The 16090-nt window shown below is 44.7% G+C and overlaps 1 protein-coding gene across 2 annotated transcripts in view; it reads right to left on the reverse strand.

The window, feature by feature from the left end:
* The window catches only part of vwf (von Willebrand factor), a 99851-nt gene extending 88425 nt beyond the window's left edge, over positions 1-11426 (reverse strand). For both annotated transcript variants that reach the window (XM_034288295.1, XM_034288294.1), the window contains exons 1-5: positions 11135-11426; positions 10823-10877; positions 3211-3354; positions 2538-2640; positions 2005-2213 (exon numbers count right to left, since the gene is read on the reverse strand). In XM_034288295.1, coding sequence (XP_034144186.1) covers positions 2005-2213; positions 2538-2640; positions 3211-3354; positions 10823-10877; positions 11135-11140 — 517 coding nt within the window. In that variant the 5' untranslated portion in view covers positions 11141-11426. The remainder of the gene's footprint in view (positions 1-2004; positions 2214-2537; positions 2641-3210; positions 3355-10822; positions 10878-11134) is intronic.
* Between the last annotated feature and the right edge of the window lie 4664 nt (positions 11427-16090).

A 16090-nucleotide genomic window follows, 5' to 3' on the forward strand; every position in this document is an offset into this window, starting at 1 on the left:
AACACAGACAGACAGGAATTAAAACAGACAGACATGAACACAGGCAGGAATGTAAACACAGACAGACTGAAATATAGTCACAGATATAAAGACTGATCCAAACAAAGTTAGTCATATGTTCATAAAATGCTGATACCCACACCAAAGGCAAGCAAAATCCACACAAACATAACAAACACATTCTCATCACTCATTTGCTCTCAGACATACACCCTGCCCTCTATTTCCTGTTCTGATTTTCAATGACTCAGACCTTCCAGGAATCACACACAACCTACACACTAACATAAACACACATACACACACGTCTTTTCTCAGCAGATAATATCAGACATTGGTTACCACATCTAAATAACATTTTGAAACGTTCCACTAAGGGCAACGTAGAGCACTGTTACATTGAAGTAGACGTCTTGATTGAGGGCAGGGATTATGGATGATGGTTCGATAGGGTGTAGGGATGATGGATGAACGATTGATAGGCTGTAGGGATGATGGATGATGGTTTGATAAGGTGTAGGAAAGGCATTTGATGGTTTGATACTGTACAGTGTTGTGGTCAGGGATAGAGGATGATGGTTTAATAGGGTGTTGTGGTCAGGGATAGGGGATGATGGTTTGATAGGGTGTTGTGGTCAGGGATAGTGGATGATGTTTTGATAGGGTGTTGTGGTCAGGGATAGTGGATGATGGTTTGATAGGGTGTTGTGGTCAGGGTTAGGGGATGATGGTTTGATAGGGTGTTGTGGTCAGGGATAGTGGATGATGTTTTGATAGGGTGTTGTGGTCAGGGATAGTGGATGATGGTTTGATAGGGTGTTGTGGTCAGGGATAGTGGATGATGGTTTGATAGGGTGTTGTGGTCAGGGATAGGGGATGATGGTTTGATAGGGTGTTGTGGTCAGGGATAGGGGATGATGGTTTGACAGTCCTGGGACATTTTAATAGGCTTGTGGAACAATGGAATCTGACAGTAGGACATATATTTTAAGAAAAGAGGGTGAAGAGTTGATCAACCAATGTGTCACGTCTGATCTTTCTGAGGTCACACATAAATACGTTGCATCAGTCAAGATTAGAAAAACAAACTCAGATCCTAATGGGCAGTCATTTAAGCAACTGAATAATTCAATTATATCACAAAAGTTAAGTCAGTCTTTTACATAAACACTGAGCTTTACAGATCTTGAATCACAGTTTAATTCAACATCTAACATATACACGATATTCTCTAGTCTCATAACTCAGATGTAAGTAATTTGGAAATTATTAACATGGCCAGATCTCAAATTGAACAAGTTCCATTTAAAGAAAATCTTGGTATTTGGCTTTACTCACATTTTATGTAGTCTTATGAAAATATAAGCTCATATAAAGGCTAAAGGCATTCATTGTATCCAAGTGGTGAGATCAAACCATGTTGTTGTTTATAGTATTATTAACCCTAACCCTAACCCTTTCCATTTATATAGATTACATAACCATAACCTTAATAATACCTAAACCTAACCTAAACCCACATGTGAACCCTTCTGTATGCATTCCTAACCATATACATCTTTCCCCAGAGGTTATACTAACTCTCCCACAAACACACAACAGAGGCAATGCAAATATCACCACAAACACACAACAGAGGAAATGTGAACACACCCACAAACACACAACAGAGGCAATGTGAACACACCCACAAACACACAACAGAGGCAATGTGAACACACCCACAAACACATAACAGAGGCAATGTGAACACACCCACAAACACACAACAGAGGAAATGTGAACACACCCACAAACACACAACAGAGGCAATGTGAACACACCCACAAACACATAACAGAGGCAATGTGAACACACCCACAAACACACAACAGAGGAAATGCGCACAAACAAACAACAGAAGCAATGCATACATATCCAGAAAAACATCCCGAGGTTCAATTTCTTAGTCAGAATTTCACAAATAGTCTTCCATTTTTAACAACAGTCAGTTTGAAAACATACCCTCCTGTGCAGTGTAGTCATCATCAGGTTCACCATTGAAGTTGCCACACAGTCCACAGGTGTGGTTGCTATGGTGTTTTGCCATCGTCAGGGCAACATTAGCTTGATTGTCGATGGTTACGGAGAAGCCAAATTCTTCACTCCACATCTTATAGAAGCCTAGTTCAGACCCGACAAACACACCCTGGAAAGCGTAGGGCAGGGACAACCTACACACACACACACACACACACACACACATTATGATACAAATAGGGGGGGCCACCCACACAAACACACACATCATGAGACAAATGGGACAAGGACAACTAACACACACACACACCACATACATTATGATACAAATAGGAGAGGGAAAACCTACGCACACATTCTGTTTTGAAGTGTGAGTAGTTAGAGGTGCTGTCCCTTTCAGCTCTGTCCTAACTGTTCCACAAAGTGCTGTGTGAGAATGGCCTCTAAAAGCACTGGGCATGTAGATACTCAAGCTCTGTTGAGGACGTACTTAAACATATATGCACATATACTCCTACCTTTTCTGTCCCTGTGACAGGTGTCCATTCACTGAGAGATGCAGCTCAAATACCTCCCCAAGAAACAGAGTCACGCCACTCCTCTGCCCTCGGACAAAATCACCTGGACATACCCACACACACAAACACATTAAAACACACACAAAAAAAGGGTTCTAAATGATATAGCTTGCAAGGGCTTAGTTCTGGGCCCTCTACACTTTCTATAAATGATATGTTTTTTCTCTGGTCTACAGTCCATTATCAGGAACCTTATGTAGAATTGTAGACCAACACTGCTGATTTGAACCACATTGTCAGATGTGGCCTAGTTATTGTTGTGTGTGTGTCTATGCAGGTGTGTGTCTGTGCAGGTGTGTATGTGTGTCTGTGTGTGTCTGTGCATGTGTGTGTGTGTGTGTGTCTGTACAAGTGTGTGTGAGTCTGTGAAGGTGTGTATGTGTGTCTGTGTGTGTCTGTGCATGTGTGTGTGTGTGTGTCTGTACAAGTGTGTGAGTCTGTGAAGGTGTGTGTGTGTGTGTGTGTACATCTGTGTGTCTGTGTATCTGTGCAGGTGTATATGTGTACATCTGTGTGTCTGTGCATATGTGTGTGTGTGTGTGTCTGTGCATCTGTGTGTTTGTGTCTGTGCATCAGTGCAGGTGTGTGTGCGTGTTATGTGTCTATGTTTTACCCAATAGAGTGAAGGCTCTTTGATCACAGTCTCCAGCCAGCAGGTAGCTACAGTCTCCAGGGAACTGATAGAGAATGCCATCAAACGTGTGGACATGATGACGGCCAAACAGACTACATCGATCTGACAGCCCCACCGCAAACACTACACACACACACACACACAGATACATACAAACACAAATTAGATAAAGACACACACACACATGAACACAAAAAGAAACACACACGCACACACACACACAGCATGTAGAAGTCTGTAACTGTTATCATAGGTACACTTCAACTGTGAGTGACGGAATCTAAAACAAAAATCCAGAAAATCACATTGTAATGATTTAAGTAATTGATTAGCATTTTATTGCATGACATAAGTATTTGATACATCAGAAAAGCTAAACTTAATATTTGGTACAGAAACCTTTGTTTGCAATTACAGAGATCATACGTTTGCTGTAGTTCTTGACCAGGTTTGCAAACACTGCAGCAGGGATTTTGGCCCACTCCTCCATACAGACCTTCTCCAGATCCTTCAGGTTTCAGGGCTGTCGCTGGGCAATACGGATTTTCAGCTCCCTCCAAATGTTTTCTATTGGGTTCATGTCTGGAGATTGGCTAGGCCACTGCAGGACCTTGAGATGCTTCTTACGGAGCCACTCCTTAGTTGCTCTGGCTGTGTGTTTCAGGTCGTTGTCATGCTGGAAGACCCAGACACAACCCATCTTCAATGCTCTTACTGAGAGAAGGAGGTTGTTGGCCAAGATCTCGTGATACATGGTCCCATCCATCCTCCCCTCAATATGGTGCAGTCATCCTGTCCACTTTGCAGAAAAGCATCCCCAAAGAATGATGTTTCCACCTTCACGGTTGAGATGGTGTTCTTAGGAGTGTACTCATCCTTCTTCCTCCAATCACGGCAAGTGGAGTTTAACCAAAAAGCTCTATTTTTGTCTCATCAGACCACATGACCTTCTCCCATTCCTCCTCTGGATCATCCAGATGGTCATTGGCAAACTTCAGACGGGCCTGGACATGCGCTGGCTTGAGCAGGGGGACCTTGCGTGCGCTGCAGGATTTTAATCCATGACGGCATAGTGTGTTACTAATGGTTTTCTTTGAAACTGTGGTCCCAGCTCTCTTCAGGTCATTGACCAGGTACTGCCATGTAGTTCTGGGCTGATCCCTCACCTTCCTCATGATCATTGAAGCCCCACGAGGTGAGATCTTGCATGAAGGCCCAGACCGAGGGAGATTGACCCTCATCTTGAACTTCTTCCATTTTCTAATAATTGCGCCAACAGTCGTTGTCTTCTCACCAAGCTGCTTGCCTATTGTCCTGTAGCCCATCCCAGCCTTGTGCAGGTCTACAATTTTATCCCTGATGTCCTTAAACATCTCTCTGGTCTTGGCCATTGTGGAGAGGTTGGAGTCTGTTTGATTGAGTGTGTGGACAGGTGTCATTTATACAGGTAACGAGTTCAAACAGGTGCAGTTAATACAGGTAATGAGTGGAGAACAGGAGGGCTTCTTAAAGAAAAACTAACAGGTCTGTGAGAGCTAGAATTCTTACTGGTTGGTAGGTGATCAAATACTTATGTCATGCAATAAAATGCAAACTATTCATTCATTCATTCATCTTCTTCCGCTTCATCCGGGGCCGGGTCGCGGGGGCAGCAGTCTAAGCAGAGATGCCCAGACTTCCCTCTCCCCAGACACTTCCTCCAGCTCTTCCGGGGGGACACCGAGGCGTTCCCAGGCCAGCCGGGAGACATAGTCCCTCCAGCGTGTCCTAGGTCTTCCCCGGGGTCTCCTCCCGGTGGGACGGGACCGGAACATCTTCCCAGGAAGGTGTTCCAGAGGCATCCGAAACAGATGCCCAAGCCACCTCAGCTGACCCCTCTCGATGTGGAGGAGCAGCTGCTCTGGACACGGAAACTAGCTCTAGGGACGTGGAACGTCACCTCGCTGGCGGGGAAGGTGATCGTGCGTGAGGTTGAGAGGTTCCGACTAGAGGTAGTCGGGATCACCTCTACGCACGGCTTGGGCTCCGGAACCACACTCCTTGAGAGAGGATGGACTCTTCACCACTCTGGAGTTGCCCATGGTGAGAGGCGGCGGGCTGGTGTGGGTTTGCTTATAGCTCCCCAGCTCTGCCGCCATGTGTTGGAGTTTACCCCGGTGAACGAGAGGGTCGTTTCCCTGCGCCTACGGGTCGGGGATAGGTCTCTCACTGTTGTTTGTGCCTACGGGCCGAACTGCAGTGCAGAGTACCCGACCTTCTTGGAGTCTCTGGGAGGGGTGCTGGAAAGTGCTCCGACTGGGGACTCCATCGTTCTACTTGGGGACTTCAACGCCCCCGTGGGCAACGACAGTGACACCTGGAGGGGCGTGATTGGGAGGAACGGCCCCCCTGATCTGAACCTGAGCGGTGTTCAGTTCTTGGACTTCTGTGCTAGTCACAGTTTGTCCATAACTAACACCATGTTCAAGCATAAGGATGTCCATCAGTGCACGTGGCACCAGGACACCCTAGGCCGCAGGTCTATGATCGACTTTGTTGTCGTTTCATCTGACTTGCGGCCGTATGTCTTGGACACTCGGGTGAAGAGAGGGGCGGAGCTGTCAACTGATCACCACCTGGTTGTGAGTTGGATCCGATGGCGGGGGAGGAAGCTGGACAGACTCGGCAGGCCCAAGCGTACTGTAAGGGTCTGCTGGGAACGTCTGGCAGAGTCTCCTGTCAGAGAGATCTTTAACTCCCACCTCCGGAAGAGCTTCGACTGGATCCCGAGGGAGGCTGGAGATATTGAGTCCGAGTGGACCATGTTCTCCACCGCCATTGTCGAAGCGGCCGCTCGGAGCTGTGGCCGTAAGGTCTCCGGTGCCTGTCGAGGCGGCAATCCCCGAACCCGGTGGTGGACACCGGAAGTAAGGGATGCCGTCAAGCTGAAGAAGGAGTCCTATCAGGCCTGGTTGGCTTGTGGGACTCCTGAGGCAGCTGACGGGTACCGACAGGTCAAGCGGACTGCAGCCCGGGTGGTTGTGGAGGCAAAAACTCGGGCCTGGGAGGAGTTCGGTGAGGCCATGGAAAAGGACTATCGGCTGGCCTCGAAGAGATTCTGGCAAACCATCCGGCGCCTCAGGAGAGGGAAACAGTGCCCTACCAACGCTGTTTACAGTAGAGGTGGGCAGCTGTTGACCTCAACTGGGGATGTCGTCGGGCGGTGGAAGGAGTACTTCGAGGATCTCCTCAATCCCGCCGTCACATCTTCCATTGAGGAAGCAGAGGAGGAGGGCTCAGAGGTGGACTCGTCCATCACCCGGGCTGAAGTCACAGAGGTGGTTAAGAAACTCCTCGGTGGCAAGGCACCGGGGGTGGATGAGATCCGCCCTGAGTACCTCAAGTCTCTGGATGTTGTGGGGCTGTCTTGGTTGACACGCCTGTGCAACATCGCGTGGCAGTCGGGGACAGTGCCTCTGGGATGGCAGACCGGGGTGGTGGTCCCTCTTTTTAAGAAGGGGGACCGGAGGGTGTGTTCCAACTATAGGGGGATCACACTTCTCAGCCTCCCCGGGAAAGTCTATGCCAGGGTTCTGGAGAGGAGAATACGGCCGATAGTAGAACCTCGGATTCAGGAGGAACAGTGTGGTTTTCGTCCAGGCTGTGGAACACTGGACCAGCTCTATACCCTCTACAGGGTGATGGAGGGTTCATGGGAGTTTGCCCAACCAATCCACATGTGTTTTGTGGATTTGGAGAAGGCATTCGACTGTGTCCCTTGCGGCATCCTGTGGAGGGTGCTTCGGGAATATGGGGTCCTGGGTCCCTTGCTAAGGGCTGTCAGGTCCCTGTACGACCGAAGCAGGAGCTTGGTCCGCATTGCCGGCAGTAAGTCAGACTTGTTCCCTGTGCATGTTGGACTCCGGCAGGGCTGCCCTTTGTCACCGGTTCTGTTCGTAATTTTTATGGACAGAATTTCTAGGCGCAGCCAGGGGCCGGAGGGTGTCAGGTTTGGGGACCACACGATTTCGTCTCTGCTCTTTGCGGATGATGTTGTCGTGTTGGCCCCTTCAAGCCAGGACCTTCAGCATGCACTTGGACGGTTTGCAGCCGAGTGTGAAGCGGTGGGGATGAAAATCAGTACCTCCAAATCCGAGGCCATGGTCCTCAGTCGGAAAAGGGTGGCTTGCCCACTTCAGGTTGGTGGAGAGTGCCTGCCTCAAGTGGAGGAGTTTAAGTATCCTGGAGTTTAAGTATCCTTAAGGGTCCTGTTCACGAGTGAGGGAAGGAAGGAACGGGAGATTGACAGACGGATCGGTGCAGCTTCTGCAGTAATGCGGTTGATGTATCGGTCTGTCGTGGTGAAGAAAGAGCTGAGCCGCAAGGCGAAGCTCTCGATTTACCAGTCAATCTACATTCCTACTCTCACCTATGGTCATGAGCTTTGGGTCATGACCGAAAGGACAAGATCCCGGATACAGGCGGCCGAAATGAGCTTTCTCCGCAGGGTGGCCGGGCGATCCCTTAGAGATAGGGTGAGAAGCTCGGTCACCCGGGAGGAGCTCAGAGTAGAGCCGCTGCTCCTCCACATCGAGAGGGGTCAGCTGAGGTGGCTTGGGCATCTGTTTCGGATGCCTCCGGAACGCCTTCCTGGGAAGGTGTTCCGGTCCCGTCCCACCGGGAGGAGACCCCGGGGAAGACCTAGGACACGCTGGAGGGACTATGTCTCCCGGCTGGCCTGGGAACGCCTCGGTGTCCCCCCGGAAGAGCTGGAGGAAGTGTCTGGGGAGAGGGAAGTCTGGACATCCCTGCTTAGACTGCTGCCCCCGCGACCCGGCCCCGGATAAGCGGAAGAAGATGGTATGGTATGGTAGTTTTGCAAACTAATTATTTAAAAATCATGCCATGTGATTTTCTGGATTTTTGTTTTAGATTCCTTCTCTCACAGTTGAAGTGTACCTATGATAAAAATTACAGACCTCTACTTTGTAAGTAGGAAAACCTTGTTCTCCCCATTGTATATATATATATATATATATAGCTCTGGAAACAAGAAATCAGGCAAGCCTAGTTCAGCCAGACCGCAATAGAAAGTGTTGCCATCTCAAGAATCAAACCCAGGTGAAAGGCAGTGTCATTAACCAACACCATATAGTCTCTTGTCTCTATCCTGAACAAATCCTCTTTTGCTACTGGCTGTTTTAATAGTTAATTGGCCATTCGTGAATGACATTGAAACAGTTAAACTGACTAACGTTTCTTATTAAGTTTACCTCCATCACAAATATTGTCTAGGTATGGCGCTGTTTTAACAGCATATTAGCCAGTAATAAGCTTTACTGGTATCTACTAACTTACTGGAATAGTCATACGAATTGAGCAGTTTCTAGCGAGTCTGGCAAAGCTATATCATTTCATGGCATAAGAACTTATTTTCGTCTTTCATTTCAAAACAATGTACTGTTTTCTTTCATTCATGAATGGCATTTATACAATAACTATCAATAAAGGCGATGATAACTAACTTTATCATCAAGTAATCAAGACAAGAGAATCATGGAATCTACCAGAAATAATGAATAAATGTAATTGCTCTCAATAGATTTGAACTTAGGTTATTCACATGAGAGGCACTGTCTTTAACTATGACACGGCATTACACATTTCAGCAGTCGCTAGACTCCACTGAGGATTGTGTTACACTCACTAACGTTTTTTATTATGTTCACCTCCACCACAGCGTCTGTGAACTGTATTGCTTTTGCCACTGGCCGTTTTAACAGCTTTTTAGCCAGTAATAGGTTTACTAGTATCTACTAACTTCCTAGGAATAATCATAGGAATTGAGCAATTGCTAGCGAGACTGAAGATGAACTTTTCCATGCCAGAAACAGTTGCAGTATAACCGTATTCAGTTTTAGTAAAGGCTTAATATAACGTAACTACTGTATGTTGTAGCCAGCAAATGTGTTTGTCTACCCTGACCCAAAACGCATGCACGGACACGTACTTCGAAAATGTACCAGAAACCGTCGCTATACAACCTGAAACTGTATTATTTCAGGCTTACTATAATGTAGATATTGAAGATTTTTGACTATTTTTCTCTATACCTAACAATTCATACTTCACTTTGCCTGTGAGGAGATTCGAACACAGGACCTATAGTTTACAGGTCTGCTTCCCTAACCACTATGCTATTTAACAACAGGTAGTCAGTCAGTCAGTCAGTCAGTCTGTCACTCACTCAGTGAGAGACATTCGCTCTTCTTAGCCAGCTCCGATTACGTGGTCCGTCAAAAACCACTGCTGTGGTCATGACTATCCTCTTGCAATAGGACCAGCTGGATGGCAAAAACAGTGCAAGTAGTACCTCATAGGTAATATGAAGAAATAAATAACTATTCATCACAAAAGAGTTGAAAAGAAAAGCTTTGAGTGAGGAAAAGGAGGGTTCAATTCCGGCTTTACTGGCAGAGGGATACAATGAGCGTCAGGTTGCTTCCATCCTGAAAATGTCCAAATTTCCGGTTCATAAGAACAAGGTCAAGCAACAGACATTGGGGACAACAAAGCTACAGACTGGCAGAGGGTGAAAACGACTGTCCACTGACCGAGATGACCGTCAACTCATTGAAATGTCACTCAAAAACCAAAGGATGACATCAAGTGACGGGGTGCAGCGGTGTGAAGTGCACGGCGAGGGCGGTTCAAAAACAGGCTCCTAGGGGCAGGGCTGAAGTTGTGCAAAGCTAGAAAAAAGCCCTTCATCAATGAGAAGCAAAGAAGAGCCAGGCTGAAGTTTGCAAAAGACCATAAGGATTGGACCGTAGAGGAATGGAGTAAGGTCATCTTCTCTGACGAGTCAAATTTTCAGCTTTGCCCAACATCTGGTTGTCTAATGGTTAGATGGAGACCTGGAGAGGCCTACAAGCCAAAGTCTCTCACACACACTGTGAAATTTGGTGGAGGATCGGTGATGATCTGGGGATGCTTCTGCAAGGCTGGAATCAGGCAGATTTGTCTTTGTGAAGGACACATTAATCAAGCCAAGTACAAGGTTATCCTGGAAGAGCACCTGCTTTCTTCTGCTCTTACATTGTTCTCCAACTCTAACAATTGTTTTTTCCAGCAAGACAATGCTCCATGCCACACAGCCAGGTCAATCAAGGTTTGTATAGAGGACCACCAGATCAAGACCCTGTTATGGCCAGCCCAATCTCCAGACCTGAACCCCATTGAAAATCTCTGGAATGTGATCAAGAGGAAGATGGATGGTCACAAGCCATCTAACAAAGCCGAGCTACTTGAATTTTTTGTGCCAGGAGTGGCATAAAGTCACTAAACAGCAATGTGACAGATGCACGCTGTGATAAGAAATCTGGGTTATTCCTCCAAATATTGATTTCTGAACTCTTCCTAAGTTAAAATTTTGGTATTTTTTTGTTGAAAAATGAATATGAATTAGTTTTCTTTGCATTATTTGAGGTCTGAAAACAATACATCCTTTTTTAGTTATTTTTACCCGTTGCTATTTTCCACAAATAAATACTCTAAATGACAATATTTTTATTTGGATTTTGGGAGCAAATGTTGCCATTTCTCAACTTACCAGTCAGGTGCAACAAAACACAGAACTCTCTCCATCCCCTCCACCTACACACCACCTGAAACACATCATTGGTGAGTGTCTGCCTTCCAATAATAAAAAGCACAGACACAAAAGATCAAGAATAAATATAATAAAAGTTGAAACATTTGACAATTTTCCCGCGATTGTCAGGCACAATCCTGTCTAACTCTATCGATTGTTTTACTCTCTTGTAATGTAAACAAGCCTTAGGTTAAGTTTATGTCAGTTTATATTAAGACAGATAGAGTGCTGGCTGATAAGTTTCAATCATTCAGGCAGACAGGCAGATACCTCCATATCCTTCAGCAGGTAAGTCCAGCGATGGGTTAGTCCAGCAGTGGTTTATCCCAGTGTCGGGTTAGTCCAGCAGTGGTCTAGCCCAGTGTCGGGTTAGTCCAGTAGTGGTCTAGCCCAGTGTCAGTTAGTCCAGCCGTGGTCTAGACCAGTATCGGTTAGTCCAGCAGTGGTCTAGCCCAGTGTCGGGTTATTCCAGCCACACAGGTTACAGGTTAAATAGAACTACAGGTGTAATATTTGTCCATAGCATGAACTGGAGTCATCTACCAGGTTCTGAGTCAGTTAATGTTTCTCAAAAACACTCAGAGAACTCTTATATAGTGGAACAAGCCTACTGATTGGGGATAAGCTGATATGGTGTGTGTGTGTGTTGTGTGTGTGTTATGCCTCTAACCAGTGGGCACAGTGACCCCCCCACACTCAAAGGCACAATTGAAGGAAATGCCAATCCATCACACTGTGGCCTGATTAGTCTACACACTCTCACACACAATCTGATGTTAAACCAAACATCCCGCACATCTCTGCCAACACAAACTCTCTGTAAGAAAACCTAGAGCACACGCAATAACCTCACACATCCCATCATCAGACACCACCCGGTCAGAACCTGGTCAGAACACAATAACATAACTAATGGGAGAGACCAGGGGGAGAGGGGGGAGTCAGGGGGAGAGGAAGAGTCAGGGGGAGATACAGGAGTCAGGAGGAGATAAAGGAGTCAGGAGGAGATGGGGGAATCAGCGTGAGATACAGGAGTCAGGAGGACATATTGGAGTCAGCAGGAGATGGTGGAGTCAAGGGGAGATGGGGGAGTCAAGAGGAGTCATGGGGAGGTACAGTAGTGCCACACCCTGCCCCATCAAAGGCACAATTGAAGGAAGTGCCAGTCCATCGGCAGGCTAACAATTAGTCTACACACTCACACACACAAAACACACTGAACACAACACATTCTGTTTCCTGCAGTGTGCTGCTTTCACAAGAAGATCAAAGTCCCTTTGTTGATGCTTCTATCAAGGGGTGAATGTGTTTGTGTCCCCAGAGCAAGCTAGTAAATCTTAATTTGTCCCAGGATATTGCTGTAGAGAATTTTCACAGTTTGACACCGTTTAAGAATACAGAATTGGTTCCTACTTGGTTAACTAACATTTTAAGAAAATTAAGACATTGTTATGCCTTATTTGATAGAGACAGTGGGGAAACAGGGCTACTTGGAAAGTAGTTTCAAGTTTATTTATCAAATGTACCAAATAACACAGCGTCATCCTGCACAAATAAAAATTATTGGCAACCGACATTGGCTGTGCCCATAGCCATCTCTGCGCTGGGCTCGGGGCATAGCCAGGACAGGACAGGAGGTGGCATCTAGCCACCTCTAATCCTCTTTGGTCTCCCCAATTGGAGGCAGGTGTTGATCATTGCCTCCAATTGGGGACCCTATTTAAGTTCTTTGTGTTGGCCATGCCAACGTGGTTCATTTTGGTTTGCCTGTTTTCAGTTAAGCCCATGTCACTGGTTGCTGCTTTTTGTTTTGTTGGAGTCCTTTTTTGTTTCATTAAAACTGGATTATCCTTGTAATCTCGAGTCTGCGCCTGAGTCCTTCTCCCACCACAGCCGTGACAGACATCTACGTAATATATATTTTTGTGTCTGGGGGTAGCGTTAGTTGTCCTTCTGGTAAAAGCACTTTGTGACAACCACTGATTTAATAAGGACTTTATAAAGAAATTTGATTGATTGATGTAAAGTGAAATATATATGAAAAAAATAAAAATAACAGCGATAATATACATTACACTGTAAAACTAGCAGCAGTATATCTGTAACAGGTAGTCCTTGTGGCGTGTGTGTAAAAAAGGAGTCAAATGCAGGTAGGCAGTCAAAGTATATGTATTGCGTTCTTGTTTCAAAAAAGGCATGTAGTACTCAAATAGCGCACAAGCGCATAACAACTGCGCACAGAAAATCCAGAACAACACTGAACAAGGAACAATACTACACAAAGACACCCGGAACCACAGGAACTGATATATGCATCCTAATGAGGGAATGGACACCAGGTGCGTGCAATAACAAGACACGACAGTGCCGTAGGAGGAGGAGCGGCGTGGCTAGAATGCCGAACACCTCGTCGGGAGGGGTGGCGCGCGTCCTCATTACAATATCTGATCGCAATGAGTGAGAACTCATTGGATCCGTCTTGGGCACACATTTAGGGTTAGGGGTTAAGGGTTAGGGGTGATGGTTAGGGGTTAAGGGTTTAGGTTTAGGGGTTAAAGGTAAGGGTTTAGGGTTAGGGGTTAAGGGATAAGGTTAGGGGTCAAAGGAGAGGGTTTAGGGTTAGGGGTTAAGGGATATGGTTAGGGGTTAAGGGTTAGGGGTTATTGTTAGGAGTTAAGGATTAGGGGTTATGGTTAGGCTTATGGTTCTAGATATAAGTACACAGAGAATGAAAAGGGAAGAATGAAAAAAGGAAATAAATTGTTTTAAATGGCTCATGTAGATTAAGGTGTTTTTAATTTAACCGATTTTGACCATTACACACATCCTGATACACTTTGTACAGCAATATACTGTAAACAGGCAATGATATATCAAACTAGACTCCTATGGGAACTTCCAACATGATGGAAAGTGGTGCCCGACCGAAAGATTTTGGATTACAATGCTTGGGTCTTAGAAATAGTTTTCAAATATATACTGTGCATTCCCAAATTCAGATTACGTTGTGGTGTGTGTGACAGAGGGAGAACTCTGGTGCCTTTCACAACAGGAAGTGGAACAACAAATAGTTTTTAAATGGTATATACCCAACACACATTCAATTGGACTTCCAAAAATGTATAAAACATTTATTTACCATGGAAACCAATCAAAAACTATTCGTCTATAAGACACACATATTTAAACAGCAGTGTTCCCCCTAGTCTCTAAAATAAAATACAGATGGATCAATAATTTATTTAAAATGTATTTAAGTTAAACTGGATTATTAACTCAAATCTAACCGACTTTTATACAATTCTGTAATTGACCTTCAGATCCTGAGTCAGATGAAGCATGGCGGCCACAATCTCGGATTGTTGCGACATGAGCAATTCCGACTCTAAATTAATTATAAAATATTGTGACAATAATAATATCATATGACTACCATTTTCTATGCTTTGCAGTTGGTTGTAGACTTATTTGAGCTTTCATCTCTCTTTTTATGTCTTGTTGGAACTCCTAAATTCAACATTTTCCAAGGTTCAGGTAGCCTATTTTACAACAATATAAAAGGAGGTATGTGATCAAATAATTTGATGTTACGAGGCTTTCTTGGTGATTAGGGGTGTTGTGAAAAAATTGGAAAAATATTGTTTTATCGTCAAAGTATAAATAATGCATTAGATGTCGGTGTGGATAGTTTATAACAGTGAATATAATGTAATGTTGTAGGGTGAACTGCAATTTTGAAAGGCAAGGAAGTGTTAGGTCTGTGTAGTGCTTATCAGTTTATTAATCGAATTAATACCCCTTAAATATAAGGAAAAAAATGTCATTCTAATTTTCAGAAATTTTCTGTCAAAACAATAGAATGTGTTTATGGACATGTTTTTTAAAATTTCAGACTTTTGGTTTATTGTCTGAAAAATGAAAATTGGATTATTGCCATCAGAGGCAAAACTGGATCATGTTCTTATTTCCGGCTCAGATGGGCTGAGGCGTCGGACTAAACCTTATGACAGAGGTGGAGTCTGAGGTGGTTGGTTGGCTGTTCCATCACATAGCCTCTTTCATTGGTCAGTTATGTTTTGTCATTGTAGCCTACAACATCCCCCACATCTGAATCTGACTCAGTTAAGGGTTTGCTTCTACGGCTTGAATGATTAGCCTACGAAGGCATAATTTGGAAGCTAGTGGAAGAATTGACTTCACTTATGGAAGTGAAGAATGTCCAACAGACTTAATATGGAATTCTTCATCTAAGTTTTATTCAGCGTGGGTGGGGCCAGCCATAGCCTTTTGGGGACCCTAAGCCAAATTTGATTTTGTCCTGGACTCTTGGTCCGGGACTCACTTGCGGACTGGGGCCCCTATTGGTCAGGGGCCCTGAGCAACCGTCTATGTCGCTTATGCCTAGAGCCGGCCCTGAGCTCGGGGTATCCACCGCTTGGACTACCAACGACTAGGAAGGGACGCTACACATGCTATCACTGCATCTACTGTTGCAACAAGTGTACTTGTTTATGGCAGAACATTTATGACAGATGTACTAAGAGCAGCAGGTTTTTGATTGGACAAGAGGTGTGTCAGGCACGCACATATTTTGGGGAAACAGATGTATTACATATTACATTCAGCAGGAAAATAATGGGTTTTGTAGTAATGCCCAATAAAACAACCTTGTTATCTACAATGATGTATATATCTGTATAAAGAATGGTTTGTTCGGTCAGTTGAGAGTGGATCATGGCAGAGAATTCTATCTGTGCATGTACCAGCAAGATAAACTTCAAGCATATCGCACAAACACAAACAGGCCCTCATACATCCAGAGTCAATCTAAACAAATTCATGCTGCAGAAAGAAAGTAGGTGGAAGTCTATTCAATAATTAATTATCCAATTAATTGCCATTACAATTCATTATCAAGACAAAATTGTATCAAGTTTCAGCAAAATCCTAATATATAATTTATTTTTATTCATAACATGTCTTCCATTTTGCAAATTCAGAACATATCATAAACATGTATTTACAACATGTATTTACATAGTTTATGTAATGAAACGGAACCTATTATAATGTAAGATATCCTACTAATGAATGAAGTGTTCCAGATGTACATGTTACATCTCCCCCCATGATGCTTGTTATCGTTCTCCTTTAGTGACCAGCTCACAAAAGCTGAAATGCAAAAGTTTATTCATATTTTTTTAAGCAAATATGGGACAAAGCACA

The sequence above is a fragment of the Esox lucius genome, chromosome 19 (assembly GCF_011004845.1).
Source record: "Esox lucius isolate fEsoLuc1 chromosome 19, fEsoLuc1.pri, whole genome shotgun sequence".
Classification (NCBI taxonomy): Eukaryota; Metazoa; Chordata; class Actinopteri; order Esociformes; family Esocidae; genus Esox; species Esox lucius.